Here is a 23,981-nt window from a genome sequence, read left to right as displayed (position 1 = left end):
CAAACATGCAGGTTTGAGGACCATCTGTTAAGCATGAGCGTCCATGTGTGAAGAGCGAACGTAGTGAACACGCTCCAAACAACAGACATTTTTTAAAGGCTTCTTTCCTGCTGTCATGGATCCAAAAAGAGACACCGGGTGGGGAGATAGAGAGAAAGGTGAATAATGAGTCGCAGGTTGATGAAAAGAGGTCAGAGGTAAGGAAGGCTACGAGAGTGACAACACACAGATGATTGTCACCGTCTTTTTGGTGGATGACATCATGCATTATACACAGCCAGGGCCTTTTTATAAACTGCCGACTCAGCATACTTGGCAGGGCCCTCATATTAATGTGTCAGCACCACAGGAGTTCATACAATAATAAACTGTTGACCACTTAAAGTATAGCTCGACCGTGATCACATCTATTTTCATCTTCCTCATTCATTTTTAATCGATAACATTCTCACTCTCCCTCATTAGCTCAAGCAATTATTTCTTCATTCTCATAATTCTCAGGGTTTCTATTTCCCAGTCTCCATTTGCATCCATCTCGACTCTTTCTTGCTGTCTTTTCTTACATCTTTAGTCACCATTTTGCTGAAAATATGACTTTTTTTAAAACAGTAAAATTAATTCCATCCAATCTGTGGTGTTTTGCCTTTAGACGTTATTGTTAACAATGAACTCAAAGGTGTCCAAACTTTTTGACTTGGGGGCCGAATTGGACTAAAAAAAATTGGGTCGAGGGCCGCAAGCCAACTGCATGTAAAGTATCATACATACATACATACATACATACATATATATATATATATATATATATATATATATGTGTGTGTGTATATATATATAGATGTGTGTATAGATGTATGTATATATATATACATATACATATATATATGTATATATACACACATATATGTGTATAGATGTATATATATATATATATGTATATATATATCTATACACAAATATATGGGACGGCGTGGCGCAGTGGGAGAGTGGCCGTGCGCAACCCGAGGGTCACTGGTTCAAATCCCACCTAGTACCAACCTTGTCACGTCCGTTGTGTCCTGAGCAAGACACTTCACCCTTGCTCCTGATGGGTGCTGGTTGGCGCCTTGCATGGCAGCTCCCTCCATCAGTGTGTGAATGTGTGTGTGAATGGGTAAATGTGGAAGTAGTGTCAAAGCGCTTTGAGTACCTTGAAGGTAGAAAAGCGCTATACAAGTACAACCCATTTATTTATTTAAATATATATACACACATATATACATAGTATATATATATACATACATATATACACATATATATATAGATATACATATATATGCATATATATACACACATATATATATACATATATATACATACATATATACATACATACATATATATATACATACATACATATATATATACATATATATACATACATACATATATATATACATACATACATATATATATACATACATACATACATACATACATATATATATATATATATATACATACATACATACATACATACATATATATCAGTGTTTCCCCGAGAAAATTTGTTAGTTAAGGTGGTGACTCTCCAGGGGGAGTAGACCGGGGAAACTCGGCCTGTCGCCATCACGTCTCTACCTTGTCGCTGCCACCACAGCCTGGGGGTCAACAGACTACAGACTGTGGCGAAGTAGGCCAGCTTGGTCACGTGAAGAACCTTACAACTTTTGGTTGTGTATTCCACTCCATTTGCTGAATGGCGATTTACGATATATACATATCGCAATATTTTTACATAAAGTAAAAACAAAACAGTCCTAGTTACCTGAGATATTGAGTCATTATTATGACTTAGTAACTTATTAAGTCAAAATAATGACAAAATAATGTCTTACTAAGTCAAAATAATGACTTAGAAAGTCAAATTAATGATTTACTGTGAGTAAGCGTTTGCAATAAGCTTTTGAAGAAAATAGTTTCAACATCTACGGTCCATAATATCATCAAAAGGTTCAGAGAATCTGGAGAAATCTCTCCACGAAAGCGGCATGGCCAGAAAACAACATTGAGTGACCGTGACCTTCGATCCCTCAGACTGCACTGTATCAAAAACCGACATCAATCTCTAAAGGATATCACCACATGGGCTCAGGAACACTTCAGAAAACCACTGTCACTAAATACAGTTGGTCGTTACATCTGTAAGTGCAAATTATAGCTCTACTATGCAAAGCGACAGCCATTTATCAACAACATCCAGAAACACTGCCGGCTTATATGGGCCCGAGATCATCTAAGATGGATTGATGCAAAGTGGAAAAGTGTTCTGTGGTCTGACGAGTCCACATTTCAAATTGTTTTGGGAAATATTCGACATCGTGTCATCCGGACCAAGGGGGAAGCGAACCATCCAGACTTTTATCGACGCAAAGTTCATAAGCCAGCATCTGTGATGGAATGGGGGTGCATTAGTGCCCAAGGCATGGGTAACTTACCCATTTGTGACGGCACCATTAATGCTGAAAGGTACATACATAGGCTGCCATCTAAGCGCCGTCTTTTTCATGGACGCCCCTGCTTATTTCAGCAAGACAATGCCAAGCCACATTCAGAATGTATTACAACAACGTGGCTACGTAAAAAAAGAGTGTGGGTACTTTCCTGGCCCGCCTGCAGTCCAGGCCTGTCTCCAATCGAACATGTGGCGCATTATGAAGCATAAATTACGACAGCGGAGACCCCGGACTGTTGAAAGACTGAAGCTCTACATAAAACAAGAATAGGAAAGAATTCCACTTTCAAAGCTTCAACAATTAGTTTCCTCAGTTCCCAAACGTTTATTGAGTGTTGTTAAAAGAAAAGGTGATGTAACACAGTGGTGAACATGCCCTTTCCCAACTACTTTGGCACGTGTTGCAGCCATGAAAGTCTAAGTTAATTATTATTTGCAAAAAAAAAAAAAATTTTTATGAGTTTGAACATCAAATATCTTGTCTTTGTAGTGCATTCAATTGAATGTGGGTTGAAAAGGATTTGCAAATCCTTGTATTCTGTTTATATTTACATCTAACACAATTTCGCAACTCATATGGAAACGGGGTTTGTACCTTTCAGCATTAATGGTGGCTTCACAGATGTATACGTTACCTATGCCTTGGACACTAATACACCCCCATACCATCACGGATGCTGGCTTTTGGACTTTGCGACTATAACAATCCGGATGGTTCTTTTCATCTTTGTCTCATAATGATTGTAGACAATGGGCAAAATTCCCCCCAAAAAGAGCAGTTTCCCTTCAAAGCCAAATGTAATAACAGTAAGTGCTGATCAGCAGATTATACGACTTTTAACAAGTCAGCACGCCAAGTGCAGCGTTGTATATTCAAGAACTGTTAATTACTGTATTTTTCTTCTGTATTCACATTAAATTGTCTTCATCATTTATTGAATTTATTCAGTTCAATTGATGATTAACTGTCTCTAATACACACACACACACACACACACACACACACGTACACACAGACACTCACACAGCTGTAGCCCACTTTTACATAGAGGAGAGAGAAACAATAAATAAATAAAATGCATGGATACACACACGCAACAATCAGCCTCAAACACACAGCCCCTTTCTTTCCCATTTTGACACGTACACACACACACATGCACTCGCACGCACAGGCGCACGCACGCACGCACGCACGCACGCACACACACACACACACACACACACACACGCAGCTCCTCTGGAGTACAGCCCGCACTATTTAACGGAAAGACAGTACTTTATTGTTTAGTGGACTACTGGATAAAGAAATGCTGGCTATCATTAGCAGAGAAGCACAGACATTAAGGTTGAAGGAAATGAAGGAAGCTATAAGGCATTCCAGACATTCTTTACGCCTATTTTTCCTTCCTTGCGCTTCCCTTTTTTTTTTCTTCCATGTGAGCCGTGCTGACCTGCAGCGATCAAACGCTTGCAGCGAAACTAATCTCTCTCTCTCGCTCTCTCTCTCGCCCTCTCTCTCGCTCTCTCTCTCCGTGAGCGAGGAGAGAAAAGGCTTGACCGCACACTCCATGGCACGACTATTCAGCTGACAGTGGTCCAATCCACAAGTTTTACTCAAAACTTGAGAACTACTAACATTTTCATAGAGGATGTTCTATTTGTGTTGTTGGAATTGCAGTGAGTTCTTAAAGCAGAAGGTTGCGAAATTATGCATTATTATGCTGTTGTACAGCAATGCAGGTTAATACATCACAGCATAGTATAGAAACCCCTAGATCAGTGGTTCTCAACCTTTTTTCAGTGATGTACCCCAGTGGCCAATTTTTAAATTCAAGTACACCCTAATCAGAGCAAAGCATTTTTGGTTGAAAAAAGGAGATTAAGAAGGGAAATACAGCACTATGTCATCAGTTTCTGATTCATTAAATTGTATAACAGTGCAAAATATTGCTCATATGTAGTGGTCTTTCTTGAACTATTTGGAAAAAAACATATAAAAATAACTAAAAACTTGTTGGAAAAAAATAAACAAGTGATTCAATTATAAATAACGATTTCTACACATAGAAGTAATCATCAACTTAAAGTGACCTCTTTGGGGATTGTAATAGAGATCCATCTGGATTCATCAACTTCATTCTAAACATTTCTTCACACAAAAGAAATCTTTAAAATCAATATTGTCCACATGTCCACAAAAAATCTAGCTGTCAACACTGAATATTGCATAGTTGTATTTTTTTTCACAGTTTATGAACTTACATTCATATTTTGTTGAAGTATTATTCAATAAATATATTCATAAAGGATTTTTTAATTGCTGCTATTTTTAGAATATTAAAAAAAAAAAAATCTCACGTACCCCTTGGCATACCTTCAAGTACCCCCAGGGGTACGCGCACCCCCATTTGAGAACCACTGCCCTAGATGCTATGTTACTTTTCATGTTGTGAGGTTAGAGGACCTTTGACTAACAGTTTGTCAGTATGTCCCAAAGAACAGTTGAGCTCTCCTGTCACCTGAAGGATCTTTGACTTGCAGTGTTTGGCAAACAGCCCTTAAAGGGGAACATTATCACATTTTCAAAAGGGTTAAAAACAATAAAAATCAATTCCCAGTGGCTTGTTGTATTTTTTGAAGTTTTTAAAGATTTTTTACAGGTCCCGGACAATACAAACAAACAATGGCGAATACCACAGCAAGATATAGCGACAATAGCTCGGATTCAGACTCGGATTTCAGCGGTTTAAGCGATTCTACAGATTACGCATGTATTGAAACGGATGGTTGTAGTATGAAAGTATTGAAGAAGAAACTGAAGCTATTGAACGAATAGCTATTGACGCTATTCATAGCCATAGCATGGCCGAATAGCTGCGTTAGCATTGCCGGTAAAATGTGCAGACCAAACGATCAGGACTTTCGCATCTTGTGACACTGGAGCAACTTAATCCTTCGATTGGTAAGTGTTTTTTTCGCATTAAGTGTGGGTGGAAGTAAACGTAATATAGTTGCAAATGCATCTGCAGGTTATCCATACATCTCTGTGCCATGTCTGCTTTAGCACCGCCGGTAAATAGCATGTTAGCATCGATTAGCTGGCAGTCACGCCGCAACCAAATATGTCTAATTAGCACATAAGTCAACAACATCAGCAAAACTCACCTTTGTGATTTCGTTGACTTTATCGTTGCAAATGCATCTGCAGGTTATCCATACATCTCTGTGCCATGTCTGTCATCGCCGATAAAATGTAGAGACACTCCGGCACATTCAATGGGGGTCTGGCGGCAGACACTTTCGCATCTTCGGGCCAGTGGTGCAACTTGAATCCCTCCCTGTTAGTGTTGTTACACCCTCCGAAAACACACCGACGAGGCATGATGTCTCCAAGGTTCCAAAAAATTGTCGAAAAAACGGAAAATAACAGCTGAGACCCGGTGTTTGCAATGTGTTGAAAATTAAAATGGCGGGTGTATTACCTCGGTGACGTCACGTTCTGACGTCATCACCACAGAGCGATAAACAGAAAGGCGTTTACTTCGCAAAAATTCACCCATTTAGAGTTCGGAAATCGGTTAAAAAAATATATGGTCTTTTTTTGCACCATCAAGGTATATATTGACGCTTACATAGGTCTGGTGATAATGTTCCCCTTTAAAACCAGCAAAGCTCTCCTGCCTGCTCAGTGGCCATGTGGTTAGAGTGTTCGCCCTGAGATCGGTAGGTCGTGAGTTCAAACCCCGGCCGAGTCATACTAAAAACTATAAAGATGGGACCCATTACCTCCCTGCTTGGCACTCAGCATCAAGGGTTGGAATTGGGGTTAAATCACCAAAATGATTCCTGGGCGCTGCCACCGCTTCTGCTCTCGGCTCCCCTCACCTCCCAGGGGGTGGAACAAGGTGATGGGTCAAATGTAGAGGATAATTTCACCCTCTGTGGTAGTTTGATTTTAACATAAAGGATTTTTGACTAAGTTTTTGGCAGTAGGTCTTTAAAAACAACAAAACTCTCCTATCATTTGGAGGATATTTGATGGCAGTTTTGGCAGTATGTCCTTAAAAAAGCTAAGTTCTCCTGTCATTTAGAGGATCTTTGACACGCAGTTCTTGGCAAACAGTCCTTAAAACCAGCAAAGCGCTCCTGTCATAGAGAAGATCTTTGACTTGCAGTTTTTGCAGAACAGCATCAAAACAGCAAAGCTCTCCTTTCATATAAATTATTTTGACTAGGTGTCTGGCAATAGGTTTTTAAAAACAGCAAAGCTCCCCTGTCATTTTGAGGATTTTTGATTTCAGTTTTGGCAGTATGTCCTTAAAAACAGCAAAGTTCTCCTGTCATATGAAGGATCTTTGACTTGCGGTTTTTGGCAAACAGTCCTTAAAACCAGCAAACCGCGCCTGTCATAGAGAAGATCTTTGACTTGCAGTTTTTGCAGGACAGGCTTCAAACAGCAAAGCTCTAATGTCATATAAAGGATTTTGAATAGGTTTTGGGCAGTAGGTCTTTAAAAACAGAAAAGCTCTCCTGTCATTGTGAGGCTCTTTGATTGCAGTTTTGACAGTATGTCCTCTCTTGTCATTTAGAGGATTTTTGACTTGCAGTTTTTTGGCAGTATGTCCTTAAAAACATCCAAGCTCCCCTGTCATATGAAGGATCTTTGACTTGCAGTTTTTGGCAAAACAGTCCTTAAAACCAGCAAAGCGCTCCTGTCATAGAGAAGATGTTTGACTTGCAGTTTTTGCAGGACGGGGCTCAAAATAACAAAGCTATGCAGTCATATAAAAGGATTTTTAATAGGTCTTTGGCAGTAGGTCTTTAAAAACAGAAAAGCTCTCCTGTCATTGTGAGGCTCTTTGATTTCAGTTCTGACAGTACGTCCTTAAAAACAGCAAAGTTCTCCTGTCATTTAGAGGATCTTTGACTTGCAGTTTTTTGGCAGTAGGTCCTTAAAAACATCCCAGATCTCCTGTCATATGAAGGATCTTTGACTTGCAGTTTTTGGCAAACAGTCCTTAAAACCAGCAAAGCGCTCCTGTCATAGAGAAGATGTTTGACTTGCAGTTTTTGCAGGACGGGGCTCAAAATAGCAAAGCTCTACTGTCATATAAAGGATTTTGAATAGGTTTTTGGCAGGAGGTCTTTAAAAACAGAAAAGCTCTCCTGTCATTGTGAGGCTCTTTAATTGCAGTTTTGACAGTATGTCCTTAAAAACAGCAAAGTTCTCCTGTCATTTAGGGCAGTGGTTCTCAAACAGGGGTACGTGTACCCCTGGGGGTACTTGAAGGTATGCTAAGGGGTACGTGTTTTTTTTTTTTTTAATATTCTAAAAAAAGCAACAGTTCAAAAATATTTTATAAATACATTTATTGAAGAATACTTCAACAAAATATGAATGTAAGTTCATAAACTGTAAAAAGAAATGCAACAATGCAATATTCAGTGTTGACAGCTAGATTTTTTGTGGACATGTTTCATAAATATTGATGTTAAAGATTTAATTTTTTTGTGAAGAAATGTTTAGTTGGCCCTGCGATGAGGTGGCGACTTGTCCAGGGTGTACCCTGCCTTCCGCCCGATTGTAGCTGAGATAGGCGCCAGCGCCCCCCGCAACCCCGAAAGGGAATAAGTGGTAGAAAATGGATGGATGGATGTTTAGACTTAAGTTCATGAATCCAGAAGGATCTCTATTACATTCCCCAAAGAGGGCACTTTAAGTTGATGATTACTTCTATGTGTAGAAATCTTCATTTATAATCGAATCACTTGTTTATTTTTCAACAAGTTTTTAGTTATTTTTATATCTTTTTTTCCAAATAGTTCAAGAAAGACCACTACAAATGAGCAATATTTTGCACTGAAACTGATGACATAATGCTGTATTTTACTTATTTATCTCTTTTTTTTCAATCAATAATGCTTTGCTCTGATTAGGGGGTACTTGAATTAAAAAAATGTTCACAGGGGGTACATCACTGAAAAAAGGTTGAGAACCACTGATTTAGAGGATCTTTGATTGCAGTTTTTTGGCAGTAGGTCCTTAAAAACTTCCAAGCTCTCCTGTCATATGAAAAAACTTTGACTTGCAGTTTTTGGCAAACAGTCCTTAAAAACAGCAAAGCGCTCCTGTCATAGAGAAGATGTTTGACTTGCAGTTTTTGCAGGACGGGGCTCAAAATAGCAAAGCTCTCCTGTCATATAAATGATTTTTGACTTGGTTTTCGGCAGTAGGTCTTTAAAAACAGCAAAGCTCTCCTATCATATAGAGGATCTTTGACTAACATTCTTTGCAGTGGGTCCTTGACAGAGTCTTGCATTGTAATGAAATATAGATTAAAAATCCAATAATGAAAAGAAGAGTCATTTGTCCACTTATAACACGGCCCCCAGATCAATGTAGCTGAACAGTCCTGGTCTGGTGACACTATCTTGTAGCTCTATGCCAAGCTTGCTCCACAGGCCCAGATGGCGCGAGTATAGGAGAGAGGAGTCGATGGTGACCTGCTGTCAAGTGGAAAATTCTACCTGGTCACATCTAATGCAGGAATGTTACAGTGAGAAAAGAATATGCGCTCACCAAGATTGCACATGATAGCTTCTTGGTCAAGAAGTCTGTGTACATTTGCTGCTTGTTGTGCAAAGCAGGGATAGGTTGCCATGGTGGTCCGCATGGCTACGAATGACTGGAGCAAAAGTACAAGAGAAGGAAGCGGAGCTGAGATGCACATTCCTCAGCAAGGGAAGCCAGCGGGTTTGGAGGGGGGCGTGACACAACGTGTCTCTAGGCGCGTGTTTGTCCACGGGGCGCGTAGCAATAAATTAGCGCAGCAACTAGGTTTCTAATGTGGAATCCAGGAGAGAGCTGAGTCACTGTGTGATGACACAAATAAGAGGTACATGAAAAGAAAGCAGTGGGGCTGAAAGGGAAAGTAAAAAAAAAAGTGAATATTTCATGTACAGTACACTCAAACTTTAATGCGTGTGAATAGAATATTTTAATATCTTATGTGAGGACTCGGCGAGTTTTGATGTCTCAGTGCAAGTGTTTCTTTTTAAGTGGGGACACACAGACGGCACTAGTGCATGAGTCATTGCGTAGCCGTGAGTGACAACGCAACACAACGCAATGTGTTCTCTAGCCTCCTACCAGCAGACAAGTATCTTCCCGAACCGAAAACCACGCGCTTTGTCTACTCTGTTTTATGGCAGCAAGAAAAACTGCATCATGTACTAAAGGTAGATGTGTTGTTTTCAAGGTTTTGAACGATCTTTACGCCAGTACAAGTTCTTATACAGAAAAACAATTAACAATACCAGAGCATTCACCAAGTGCCATTTTGAACAAACAGTGACTAAATGGAGTCACACAGACATGGAACACACTAGCAGCTCATTAGAGAAACTATAATGACTTCCCAGCCTTAAAAAACACCATAATTAAGTTTAAGACAAACCAGTCATGTTCTCATGCAGTTGATTACTTTTATATTGACTATAATCATTGTCAAAATAAGTCATTTTGTAAGTATGTATGATGCTGTCTGTCCGTATGGTGCATGATTTTAGACAACAGATGAATTTAAGCTTTTAATTTAAGTACCAATGATTGTCACACACACACGAGGTGTGGTGAGATTATCCTCTGCATTTGAGCCATAACCGTCAGCCCCTTAGAGGTGAGGGGAGCAGTGAGCAGCAGCGGTGGCTGCGCCAATAAATCATTTTGGTGATTTAACCCTTAATTCCAACCCTTGATGCTGAGTAATGGATAATGTTAATTCTGGCATATTTACTAGTATGTTTTTTCTCATATGCTGATCAATATGTATTGATCAGATAAAGCCATTTAAGTCAATTCGGTTCTTGTGGATTATGCCGAGCATTTTCTCCAAAAACTTACTTGCGTTTCCTCCTGCACCACTTTGTACTGCTCCTTCCACACGGCCATCTTTGTGGCTTCGTCCTTCCTCAGCGCACGTTCTTTCTTCAGCTCTGGACTCCAGAAGGTCTTGATGGAGTTCATGGACGAGCTCAGCTTGGACTCCCTGGCATCTAACTGTAACAAAGCGACATTCCAGCTTCAAAATAAGACTTTGTCGATTCTATATGTTATTTTTACAGATTGCTCATTAGAGAGCAGGATCACACAAACAATTAGAGGCCTAGTGAAATTAGATGTTCTTATTCAAACGGGGATAGCAGGTCCATTCTATGTGTCATACTTGATCATTTCGCGATATTGCCATATTTTTGCTGAAAGGATTTAGTAGAGAACATAGACTATAAAGTTTGCAACTTTTGGTCGCTAATAAAAAAGCCTTGCCTTTACCGGAAGTCGTAGACGATGACGTCACCCGTGTGAGGGCTCCTCACATCCTCACATTGTTTATAATGGGAGCCTCCAACAAAAAGAGCTTTTCGTACCGAGAAAACGATAATTTCTCTATTAATTTGAGCGAGGATGAAAGATTTGTGGCTGAGGATGTTGATAGTAAAGGACTAGAAAAAAAAAAGAAAAAAAGAAAGTTGGAAAAAAAAAAAGGTGATTGCATTGTGAGCGATTCAGATGTTTTTAGACACATTTACTAGGATAATTCTGGGAAATCCCTTATCTTTCTATTGTGTTGCTAGTGTTTTAGTGAGATTATATAGTACCTGATAGTCGGAGGGGTGTGTCCACGGGTGTTTTGACACCAGTCTCTGAGGGAATTAGTCACGGCAGCAGCAGCACGACAGAAGTTCCGCTGATCTCCGGTAAGAGGCTACTTTTTACCACAATTTTCTCACCGACACCTGCCGGTTGACAAGTGGTCGGGATCCACGTTCGCCTGACCGCTCTGATCCATAGTAAAGCTTCACCTCCGGGAATTTTAAACAAGGAAACACCGTGTGTTTGTGTGGCTAAAGGCTAAAACTTCCCACCTCCATCTTTCTACTTTGACTCCTCCATTATTAATTGAACAAATTGCAAAAGATTCAGCAACACAGATGTCCAAAATACTGTGTAATTGCGCGATGAGAAGAGATGACTTTTAGCCGCTAGTGGTGCTGCGCTAATATGTCCTCTCCAACTCGAGACGTCACGCGCACGCGTCATCATTCCCGGACGTTTTCAACAAGAAACTCCGTGGGAAATTTAAAATAGTAATTTAGTAAACTAAACCGGCCGTATTGGCATGTGTTGCAATGTTAATATTTCATCATTGGTATATAAACTATCAGACTGCGTGGTCGGTAGTAGTGGGTTTCAGTAGGCCTTTAAGTGAATGGCTCGTCACAAAACATTTGGAAAAGGGACGAGGAACGGGCAGAGAAAGAATTCGTCCAATCTTACGTCTCTGCGGAGAAGTTCATTCTCTCTCAGGACTTCTCTCAGCTGGGTCTGCAGGTCCGTCATGGCGCCCTCTCTCACCTGCTAACACACACACACATTAGCTTAGCATTTTAATAAGAAACACATTGGTTGGTGCTGTCAAGGGATGAAAAGAAATGGTGATTAAGTCATCATGATCTGTAAATAATCTGAGTAATCTCTTTCTAATTCATCTAAAAATGCTGAGAAAATCTCTACACCAAAGGTATTTTCATTTTAATTCATTACGTTAATATAAGGATTGATATGTAACTAAAAAGTGGCTTCATAAGGTACCTTATTGTTTTTAACACGTTTAAACAGATGCATTTACTAAAATAGACTTAAATATATTTTCCTTAAAAGACCTATTGAGGCTATAAAATGTGTTTTATCATATTACTTAGGCCTGGGCAATAAATCCTTTTTATAGACAAATTTGACAAGTTTTTTCTTGCAGACGATTATAAAAATATGTTTTTCTCCTTTTGCTCCAGTATTTCCCCCCCCGGATCTGCCGTAGGTCCCAACCTTACCCTTACTTCCTTAGCTGGGTTTCACACGCAAGACCGAGATGTTTTTTCCCCAAAGAAAAGAATAGTGTTTTCAGTGGTTTAGATTTGCATCAACAGATGGGACTGCACGCTGCATAGTTTGTTTAAAAAAGACAGCTGCACAACAAATTTACTAAACGTTAAGTCACGTGCGGGAAATGCAAAGCTTTACCAGGCAAAAAAGGCCGTAACAACCAACAACAAAGTCCCACTAAAATGTAAAGTGAAGTGAAGTGAATTATATTTATATAGCGCTTTTCTCTAATGACTCAAAGCGCTTTACATAGTGAAACCCAATATCTAAGTTACATTTAAACCAGTGTGGGTGGCACTGGGAGCATGTGGGTAAAGTGTCTTGCCCAGGGACACAACGGCAGAGACTAGGATGGCGGAAGCGGGGATCTAACCTGGGACCCTCAAGTTGCTGGCACAGGCGCTCTACCAACCGAGCTATACCGCCCCAACTTACTGTGGCGGAATCATTACACAAGGTACCATATATGATTGGAAAGAAGCACAGTGGAAAATAATCAATAAATCGGTTGCTCTGCACATAGCTAACTAAAGATATGGTGCTCATGGTGCAGTAGAAAATCCTGTTTTTATCAACCCATTAAAACTATAGAGTCATCTCAATGCTACATTTTTCTTTACAGGAGTTATTTTATTCAAGACGGAAGATGTGTACGCTAATGGTCTCAAAGATGGAATTTATTTATTTGCATGTAATGATATGCTACATTTTTTTTTTTGCCTCCATAGGTAACTCTATATTGAATCATTTTATTGGATTAGGACAATGCATTTTGATCCACATATGAGCAAAAGCGTCACAATAAGTATGCCAGAATTAGCCACAACAGCTAAATTAATGTTTTATCTGTTTAATTTTTTGGAAATTACTTTTTACAAAGTCCAATTTACAATTGTTTCTGAAAAGAACCCACATTTTAAAACAATATTTTGGTAAGAGTAAAATGCAGATTATGCAGATGCAATGTCATTTCAATCTCTATGCCGCTCTATTCTGCCTATTAAAAAAACATCCAAACACTTTCATTAAAGTTTTATTTACATGATGTTAGTATAAATGTTATGTAGTAACGGGAACATTTAAAATAACATTTGACATTTATGTATTTGGATCCTTTTGCAGCCATGAAAATCTCAGTTAATTATTATTTGCAAAAAAAAAACTAAGTTTATGAATTTGAACATTGAAATATCTTGTCTTTGTAGTGCATTCAATTAAATATGGGTTGAAAAGGATTTGCAAATCATTGAATTCCGTTTATATTTACATGTAACACAATTTCCCAACTCATATGGAAATGGGGTTTGCAGGTCTCAATCCTGGCTCATTTAAATAAATGATAAATGGGTTGTACTTGTATAGCGCTTTTCTACCTTCAAGGTACTCAAAGCGCTTTGACACTACTTCCACATTTACCCATTCACACACACATTCACACACTGATGGAGGGAGCTGCCATGCAAGGCGCCAACCAGCACCCATCAGGAGCAAGGGTGAAGTGTCTTGCTCAGGACACAACGGACGTGACGAGGTTGGTACTAGGTGGGATTTGAACCAGGGATGCTCGGGTTGCACACGGCCACTCTCCCACTGCGCCACGCCGTCCCCCATTTGTGGTTATTTGTAGTATTTTGTGCAATTTTTCTATTGTGGGATTATTTAAGTCTATCCTATGTTATCCTATCCAATCAAAGTCAACATTTTCTGAACCAAATTAAGGAAAAGGTCAAGCATTTTGGTTCTTGAAGTTTGCGTCAACGTCTGCTCTGAAGAGCGTGGGGACGAGCAGTCGGAGACAGCAGTGGTGAAACATTGACGTGAATTATTAAAACTCTATTTTTGCCTGTTTTCTGTTCATTCCTATTTTTTTTTCGCAACCGTCTATTTTGGCGAAGAATTATGACACGTATCGCTTTTTGATGACGTTTTAGTCAGATGAACGCGACCCAATCGTTCAGACTGCAGTTGTGTCAGATACATATCTGATTTATATTCAGATACAAAAGAAGCCTTAATCAGATTTGAAAAATATTGGGATTACACTTTAAACATTGACATGACAAAAATCTTATACTGGTCCCATAAATTAACCTGTAGTGTGAACAAAGCTATAATGTCCGCCCTCACTGGGATGCAGATTGATGGGATGTTTGTATCTTTCAGCACAGTACTTGTACATCTTGTTTAGATGATAAATTCAACATAATCTTCACTCAGGTAAAAAATGCTGGGAGCAAATGAGCATCAAGTCTTCCTATCGATGTTTTCCGGTTTAAGTTGATTTTTAAAGTTGACCAACTTCTCGACTTATGGCCACAGCCTTCTATGCGTGATTTATGATCCAGCATGAACTTTCACAAACTCACAGGCGATTCAACAGCAGCAGAAGCAGCTCAGTAGATGGCTTATTAAAAAATGTTCCTCTGTGTTAGCTCTTACAATAACAATTTTGCCATTGCTTGGTTAATATGCAGTTCACAATATGCAAATAAAACCTTGTTGGCATTTTTTTTTAAGACATTAGATGAAATAGATTAATCTCATTACCGCCTTTTGCCAGTAGTTTTTTCCTATTTAAAAAGCACATTAAAGCGAAATACATGTTTGTTCTTGTTCTTGTCTCACAAAGATTGTGATTGATGGGCAACATTCCAAAAACAGAGCAGTTCCCCTTTAACGTATGCATGTTTGTGTGGACATTCAGTCAAGCACAAGAAGAGGGCGAGACAACTCGCATACAGAGACAGTAAAGTTAGAGATTAAAAAAATGATTTCCATATTTAAAAATAAACAAATAAATTTAAATACTGTAATTAACTATTCACAGTTAATGTGATACTTGGTGAAGATGACCTGTTTCATGTGTACAGAGCTACAATATGTCTATAAGCCTGATGAGGATGACTAATGTTGGGAAGGCATTGGGAGTTTTATTCTATTTAAAATACTGTAAGAATGTTCTAACTTTTACTTGGATGCCATTTGCCAACACGTTCACTCAGTTTTAGTGCACACTAAAGAATGAAAGTCTTACCTGTCTCATGGAGTGTGGCACAGTGGCAGCCAGTGGCGTCTGGCCTTGCCCCTCCCCACCAAACGCTATGGCATCACTGGCGATGACCCCCCCAGCCCCTCCACCAAATCCAGTGTTGATATTGGGGCTGCTCCCTACAAAGGCAGACCGTACCCCGTAAGGCACCCTTGCCGCAGCCCGGCCCAGCGTCATGGTGCTTTTGGGCAACGATGGGTTTAAGTTACTGCCAAGGCTCCCGAGTCCGACCGGGTCTTCTGCACCGTCTGTGAAGTACATCGGGCCCCCTGTGGCATAAGCGGCATTGAGCGACTGGATATTCTCCATGGACAAGGTTTTCCCTGAGACAGTGAGCCCGCCGCTGGTGGAGCTGCTGCTGCCGTTCCGTCGGTGTCCCGAATGTGGGGAGCGGGGCAGCCGAGGGGAACGTCCCGGGCTTCCTGAGCCGTTGGATCCCACAACGTCCAGCTTGGAAACGGAACGGGAGCTTCCGTACATGATGATGGTGGAGCGGGGGGGGGATTACAATAATGAAGTTATAATCCAAGGAGGAGATTTGTGTCCTGATGGGTGCACTCGTGTAAAAGTGTTCAGCTGTGGCGAAAACATTTGTCAGGGGGCTCTTTTTCTCTATTAAACAGTTATTAGCAAAAGCTACTGTCCTGTACAGTGCACTGTATTGTACACTGTACTGTATTGCACACTGTACTGTATTGCACACTGTACTGTATTGTATTTCCCCTACTGATTCTTCCAACGGAGTAATCACACAAGGCAGCCTTCCACAAAGCAGGCGGTCACTGAGTCACCTATGGAGGAGGAGGAGGAGTCTAGTGAGTAAAAAACATCACATTTCAGTGCACCATCAACTTAAAACTTTAATAATGCTGAGTTTGGACTGACATTTGTATGTTAAACAACACTTTTGTGTGTTTTGGCCTGAATGTGAGAAATGACTCCAATGACCCTGCAGCAGTGAGTGAGCAATGCATGCTTCCAACTGCACTGATTTTAGGCCAGCAAGAAGCGCATTTGCAGCCAGCCATGTGTGTGTGTGTGTGTTTGTGTGTGTGTGTGTGTGTTTCTGCGTATGTGCGTGCGTGCGTCCTGCAAAAACAGGGAGCCATCTGCGTTGTTTCCCCTCAGGGGAGCCGCGAACCCACACCTGGAAAAGGCCGGCACATGCATGTTCACACACACACACACACACGCACACACACACACACACACACACACACACACACACACACACACACACACACAGTGCATACACGCAGCCAATCAAGTGAAAGCACACAGACAGTCTTGACCAAAGTTGACAGATGCACATTACTGTACATGAAACGCTCAGTGCCCTAATCTATGTATATGTGAAGTGAATTATATTTATATAATAATACATCATATTAGTATATGAATATAATTCATGACTTGATAGCACTTTTCTCAAGTGACTCAAAGCACTTTACACGGTGAAACTCATTATCTAAGTTACATTTAAACCAGTGAGGGTGGCACTGGGAACAGGTGGGTAAAGTGTATTGCCCTACGACACACCAGCTGTGACTAGGGATGGCAGAAGCGGGGATCAAGACTAGAACCCTCAAGTTACTGGCAAAGCCGCTCTACCAAACGAGCTACACCGCCCCATGAAGGGATGTAAAGATATGCAAATTTCATACCACTGTTAGTATGACCAAAATTATGCTGAAGTAGTACTGAGTACTGTACTGTACTGTGGAAAAGCAATCAATAGGGCAGCAAAACATTTAAGAAGTATGTGCTCAGGTGAAACTGGCTCAGGGACATTTAACCAAATAATACAACGGTGTGTGTGCATATCCACACACGCACGCACGCACGCACACACACACACATACACACACACATATATACATTTGTATATACTAGGGGTGTAACGGTACGTGTATTTGTATTGAACCGTTTCGGTACGGGGGTTCCGGTTCGGAGGAGTACCGAACGAGTTCCACACGAACATATGAAGTAGCCGCCTATGCTAAAGTCTTAACAAGCTGCTCCGCTCCGTTCTGCCTCTGTCTGTACACAGCACCCTGCATTGTCCCTCCCACACAACCATCTGATTGGTTACAACCGTAGCGGTAACAAGCCAATCAGCAGTGCGTATTCAAAGCGCATGTCGTCAGCGCTTCAACGTCGAGCAAATAGGCGTTTAGCAGGGGAGCAACGGACTCTTCCCAAATTATACTAAACACTTCCAAGTCAACTACTTTCTAAACATCACTATGAGCCCGTTGACCTTCTAGAAACAAACTGCAGCTCAGCTCACTCGCAGTCCTGGTCTGAGTTGAAGACTAGTTAGCGTTTAGCATAACGTTAGCTCATTCTGCGGTGTGTGTGTGTGTGTGTGTGTGTGTGTGTGGGTGTGTGTGTGTGTGTGTGTGTGTGTGTGATGGACAGTGTTGATGGAGGTGTGTTGAAGCAACAAAAAAGGACATTATGTTAAATGAAGAGTTTCTGTCTCTGATAGTGTATATAATATTGTAAGTGCATCATAAAGCCTACATGACCTCCATGGTGTTCAGGGATGAATAGTCTCTCCTATTGCTATTGTACTATTTTTCAGCTATAGTTACATTAATAATTGGTAATGTAGCAGCCTAGTTTTGAAAGGCAGGGTCCCTGCTATCACATGTTGACAAATATATAAAATTTACATAATAAAAAATCAACTACAGGCTTCCCCAATGCTGTAATAAATCAAGCAAGATGAGTTGACTTGAAACTGTTTAATGTTGCACTTTTTATTTGTAGAAAAAAAGTTGTGTCCTTTTATTTCATCTAAGCAACAACTTGAGGCAGTTTAATGTGGATTAACGTGGGCAGAATTATTATAGTGTTCCCAATGTTAAAATGATCAAGCCATTGTTTACAAATTTGGTAAATAAATAACCAAAACATTTATATTTTGTTGTTTTCTTACTGTATCGAAAATGAACCGAATCGTGACCTCTAAACCGAGGTACATACCAAACCGAAATTTTTGTGTACCGTTACACCCCTAATATATACATATATATATAAATACACACACACGTACAGAACAGGCCAAAAGTTAGGACACACCTTATCTTTCAATGCGTTTTATTTTCATGACTATTTACATTGTAGATTGTCACTGAAGGCATCAAAACTATGAATGAATACATGTGGAGTTATTTACTTAACAAAAAAGGTGAAATAACTGAAAACATGTTTTGTATTGTAGTTTCGTCAAAATAGCCACCCTTTACTCTGATTACTGCTTTGCACACTCTTGGCATTCTCTCGATGAGCTTCAAGAGGTAGTCACCTGAAAGAGTTTTCCCTTCACAAGTGTCATAGTTTTGATGCTTTCAGTGACAATCTACAATGTGAATAGTCATGAGAATAAAGAAAATGCATTGAAATGAGAAGGTGTGTCCAAACGTTTGGTCTGTACTGTATATACATATATATGTCGATGAATGTTCTCATTCATCCAGGTCATTGTGAACAGAGGGCATTCAATCGATCACAACTGGACTGTGTGCCCCTGTATATGCATTGTATATACACATTTTATATACAATGCATACATATACTACACACATATATATACATACATACATATATATATATATACATACATACATATATATATATATATATATATATACACAATATATATATATATATATATATATATATATATATATATATATATATATATATATATATATATTGTATATATATATATATATATATATATACAAAGGACTGCCTACCCCCAGACTAAACGACTCTGAAACCAATAATGAATGTAACTGTCGCAAGAAACCTGATTGCCCTCTCAACGGAAGGTGCTTACAGACATCAGTCGTTTACCAAGCAAAGGTAATACGCAAGGACATTAACACATCCGACACGTACGTAGGATTAACCGAAGGAGCGTTCAAAACAAGATGGAATAATCACAACACCTCCTTTAGAAACCAGACTTTGCAGAATTCTACAGAACTCAGCAAACACATTTGGAAACTCAAAGACAATAATGTTGAATATTCAATAACATGGCAAATTCTTGCATCCAGCACACCTTACAACAGTGGTAATAAAAGATGCAACCTATGCTTAAAAGAGAAACTGTTTATTATATATCATCCAGATCTATCATCCCTCAACAAGCGCAGTGAAATCATTTCAACATGCCGCCACAGACGGAAAAACCTCCCAGGTAACACATGAGCCAATCACCACACCCTACGCCTGCTTGTACCCACCCACTCTGTGCTCTATATAAACCATTGTATGTGAATGCTTCCATTAAAATCTCCTGATGATTGAGGGAACCCCTCATGAAACAGATCTGTAGAGATAAAGTAGTCTTGTGATTTTTTCCCACACCTACATATTGCGCTCTACCACGGTATCGAGCACTATTCTCTGGATAATCCAATCAAGACATATATATATATATATATATATATATATACATACACATACATGTATATATAAACATATACATATATATTAATATTACTGTATAGACATTAGAGCAGGTGGGATGGGATGAGTTGAGAAGGAATAAAATCACAGAGAGAGGAAGCTAGCAGACAACATATACTACAAATGATCACATAAGTACATACGCCAATCTGTGACATCACAATTGGCCCACTGGTAAAAAAACCAAAAAAAAAACGGTTGTAAAACAAAGCATTCAGAGGCATCCAAATTTGCAGGACAACAAGTTTTGTTGTGGATGATGCTACAGAATAAGCTGCACAATGTTTGTACGTCAATTGAGGAAAATAAGTACGGTAACACTTTAGTATGGGGAACATATTCACCATTAATTAGTTGCTTATTAACGTGCAAATTAGTAACATATTGGCACTTAATTAGTCATTATTAAGTACTTATTGATGCCTTATTCTACATGGCCTAACACTAACCCCAACCCTGTAACCCTAACCAAATAATTGTAAATGAAGTCTTTGTTACTTATATGTTCCCCTAGTGTCCAAATAACTCTGAATTAAGTCTTTGTTACTTAGAGTATGTTACCCATACTAAAGTGTTACCATAAGTACGGGGGACGGCTTGGCGAAGTTGGGAGAGTGGCCGTGCCAGCAATCTGAAGGTTAGTGGTTCAATTCCCACCTTCTACTATCCTAGTCATGTCCGTTGTGTCCTTGGGCAAGACACTTCACCCTCGCACCTGATGGGTTCTGGTTAGCGCCTTGCATGGCAGCTCCTGCCATCAGTGTGTGAATGTGTGTGTGAATGGGTGAATGTGGAAATACTGTCAAAGCGATTTGGGCTCCTTAAAAGGGGGTAGAAAAGCGCTATAAAGTACAACCATTTACCTTTTTTTTTTAAGTACAATACATTAATAACATCCTGTAATTTGATTTTGATCTAATCATTAATTCTATATTCTTATAGATTAAAAATGAACACTAATGGGAGTATTTTAAAACTCTGCCAGACTCAATTTCACCTATTTGACTGATGAACTATATCACACCCTTTATTGAGAAAGTATAAATAATGACAATTGAAGATAGAATACTATTAACCACAACATGTAAGTGTAAAAAAAACAAACATAATGATTTGTACCTTTTCAGAATGTGCTTGGTCTATTTTCAAAGAAAGAAAACAATTTGAAGTTTTATTTATTTGTAAGTTATCATGCCATGATTGGAAATAGATTTTCCTCCATGTGAAGTGAAGTGAAGTGAATTATATTTATATAGCGCTTTTCTCTGGTGACTCAAAGCGCTTTACATAGTGAAACCCAATATCTAAGTTACATTTAAACCAGTGTGGGTGGCACTGGGAGCAGGTGGGTAAAGTGTCTTGCCCAAGGACACAACGGCAGTGACTAGGATGGCGGAAGCGGGAATCAAACCTGCAACCCTCAAGTTGCTGGCACGGCCGCTCTACCAACCGAGCTATACCGCCCGTGGCCCGTGAGCTAAAATTAGTTATACACACTTGTCCTACACAACAACAAAAAATTCAAATAAATGACCAGTCCAAAACTGATGATGGCTCATGGCGAGTACTAGTTATTTAAAAAAACCAAAACAAAAAAAACCCAGATATGAGCAGAAAGGGCATCAGACGTTTGGACGCATCATGAGATTGAGCAAAGCATATGACTGTCCGAGACCCATCTGCAAAAGGCAATCACATGAAAACACAACAACACTAAGACTGTGTGCTTCATTCTTATTATTGCCAATGACACGAAACGCTCTGAAAGCACACAAGTCATTCTATTTTCTAGTCACTTTGGGAGCTTTGCAGCCAAGCAGCCTGCAGTAAGAAGAAAGAGCAACGTCAGAAATAGACAGAAACATACATTTAGGTGCAACTTAAAACACACCCAAAGGTTATTTTTAAAAGCGAACGGCACTTTTTAAAAAATGTTGCCTATCATTCACAATCTTTATGTAAGACAATTATACATAGGGTTTTCTTGTTTTTATGCATTCTAACTAGTAAATAAATGCGATTCTAACTAGTAAATAAATGCAATCAAAAATTTGGGAGTCGCTCTCTTCTGCCTATAAAGCCAATATATACATACATGCTCTCAGTATATATGTAATGTAGTAACAGGCACACTAAATGAGCAAAATACACTATTCTGGCTATAAAGCCATTATATACATACGTGCTCTAAGTATATATGAAATGTAGTAACGCGCACACTACATGAGCAATATATTTATGTATTTTGCTCGTTATAAGCATATGTGGCGCATTAATTTCAAAACTCCGGCTTTTTCCTTTGACATCATCACTGCAGATTCACTGCAGACCTTATGATAGCCAAAAACACAAACATCACCTACTCTACAATGTCTGCTGTCATCAAGATGCCGACAGATAGAACCTGGTTATATTCCAGTTTAGATGAAGAATGACTCATAATCCTTGCGAAGAAAAGGGGGGTGGAACCAAGCGTCTTTTCGTGTCTTTCTTGCCATTTCCGAGTCTAAATTGGATGTCTAACTGTACCAACTTGTCGGAGTACGTCCTCATCCTTCTACTACTAGGGTGCTATGCATGATTTATGATCTAGAATAAATTTTCACGAGTACGGAGATGAGAAACCAGCTCACTAGCCAATTATGTCAATCTAGCCACATACTAGTGATCCCGACGCTGCTATAGTTTGTCTGCATTAGTGCTCTTAATAGCAATATAACTAATACTTGGTTAATATTCAAGTCATGACATGTAAATAAAGTATTGTTGGCAGTTTTTGGATGGTTATTTATTGGGATGGTTATTTTTGGGTTTTATAGGCGGAATAGAAGACCTCCCATTGGCTCCATTGGACCTTTATTTACATTTATTTACTAGTTAGAATGCAAAAATAAAAGAAATGCATCAGTCATCGTGTATTTCATAATGATTGTGGAATTCAGTTCCCCTTCAAAATATTTCCGACACACAAAGTTGTTTAACTGCCACAGAGGACAAAGATTGTTCCTTATGGAGCTCACAGCTATTCAAAGCTTCTTTGGTTACAGTTTATTTACATAAACACGTCATTTTCATAAGAAAGGTTCTAGTTTATTTATAAATGTTTTAACCACAAAGAACTCCTTTGCCTCCTTCGCCCACTGCTGTCTCATCTTTCCTCCACACCCCCATGTTGTCATCGACCTCATAAAATCTGAGAATATCACAGTCTTCCTTATGTGCCACAACTCCCTCTCTCTCTCCATGTTGAGCATGCTCTATAAATGTGACAATAATACAACAACCTACACTTATAAATGAAATTATCTTCAAGTGCATGAAATTCAACATTATGACTGGAATGCAGAGAAATGCACAACCCATTTCTCATTTAATTGTGTTGTGTTCAAGCACGCTATTGCAGGTTGTCGTGCTGTTTGGTATGGTTGAGAGAAAAAAATATTACTCCAAAAATGACAAGCGCTCTTCGGAAAATTAAAAACAGATACGTTAACAGATCTTTGTGAACAGAATGTTAATTTAAAATGATCTAAATAATGATTTAAAAAAATAAAGCAATTATGCCATAATTTCAGCAGGAGTTGCAGCTGACTCAACGGCCTGTCCTGGGACCACGGTCACTGGCACAGAACGCATCTGGTCGACATTATCAAAAACAATAACAACAACAATAACAATCACAAAAATTATGATATGTTGCATAATAGAGACAAAAGTGTATGATATTTGACATTTAGCCAGCTAACAGTGCTGCCAAACATGGGGGACAAGAATAAATACAAAAGTTGCTTCACATACCACAGGGACCACAGCGCTGATCAGTGTCCCTATAGTGCCTTGAGTGCTAGTAAGTGACCACTGGTCTGTGCCAGAGATCGAGGTCCCAGAACAGAACATATACTGTAATTGGCAACAACCACCTCTCCACTTTCAGCATATTAGAAAAAGAAAACACCAGATGACATATTACAAAAAAAACACATAAAAATCAAATTAAAATATTA

The 23,981-nt window shown here is 39.3% G+C and overlaps 1 protein-coding gene across 17 annotated transcripts in view; it reads right to left on the bottom strand.

The window, feature by feature from the left end:
* Positions 1 to 23,981, bottom strand: part of LOC133560140 (ELKS/Rab6-interacting/CAST family member 1-like) — a 203,892-nt gene that overhangs the window by 158,934 nt on the left and 20,977 nt on the right. For 9 of the 17 annotated variants that reach the window (XR_009808392.1, XR_009808393.1, XM_061912309.1 and 6 more), the window contains exons 2-4: positions 15,475 to 16,280; positions 11,835 to 11,912; positions 10,401 to 10,556 (exon numbers count right to left, since the gene is read on the bottom strand). Coding sequence is in view for 13 of the 17 variants with exons in the window: in XM_061912309.1 (XP_061768293.1) it covers positions 10,401 to 10,556; positions 11,835 to 11,912; positions 15,475 to 15,969 (729 nt within the window). In the remaining 4 variants the exon portion in view is untranslated. Of the gene's footprint in view, positions 1 to 10,400; positions 10,557 to 11,834; positions 11,916 to 15,474; positions 16,281 to 23,981 lie in introns of all 17 variants that reach the window. The other 8 variants (XR_009808389.1, XR_009808391.1, XM_061912308.1 and 5 more) reach the window with 1 other exon arrangement.

This window comes from Nerophis ophidion, linkage group LG10, assembly GCF_033978795.1.
Source record: "Nerophis ophidion isolate RoL-2023_Sa linkage group LG10, RoL_Noph_v1.0, whole genome shotgun sequence".
NCBI classification, from domain to species: domain Eukaryota; kingdom Metazoa; phylum Chordata; class Actinopteri; order Syngnathiformes; family Syngnathidae; genus Nerophis; species Nerophis ophidion.
The sequence above is the reverse complement of the archived record's forward strand: the minus strand, read 5'-3'. Positions and strand labels throughout refer to the sequence as shown.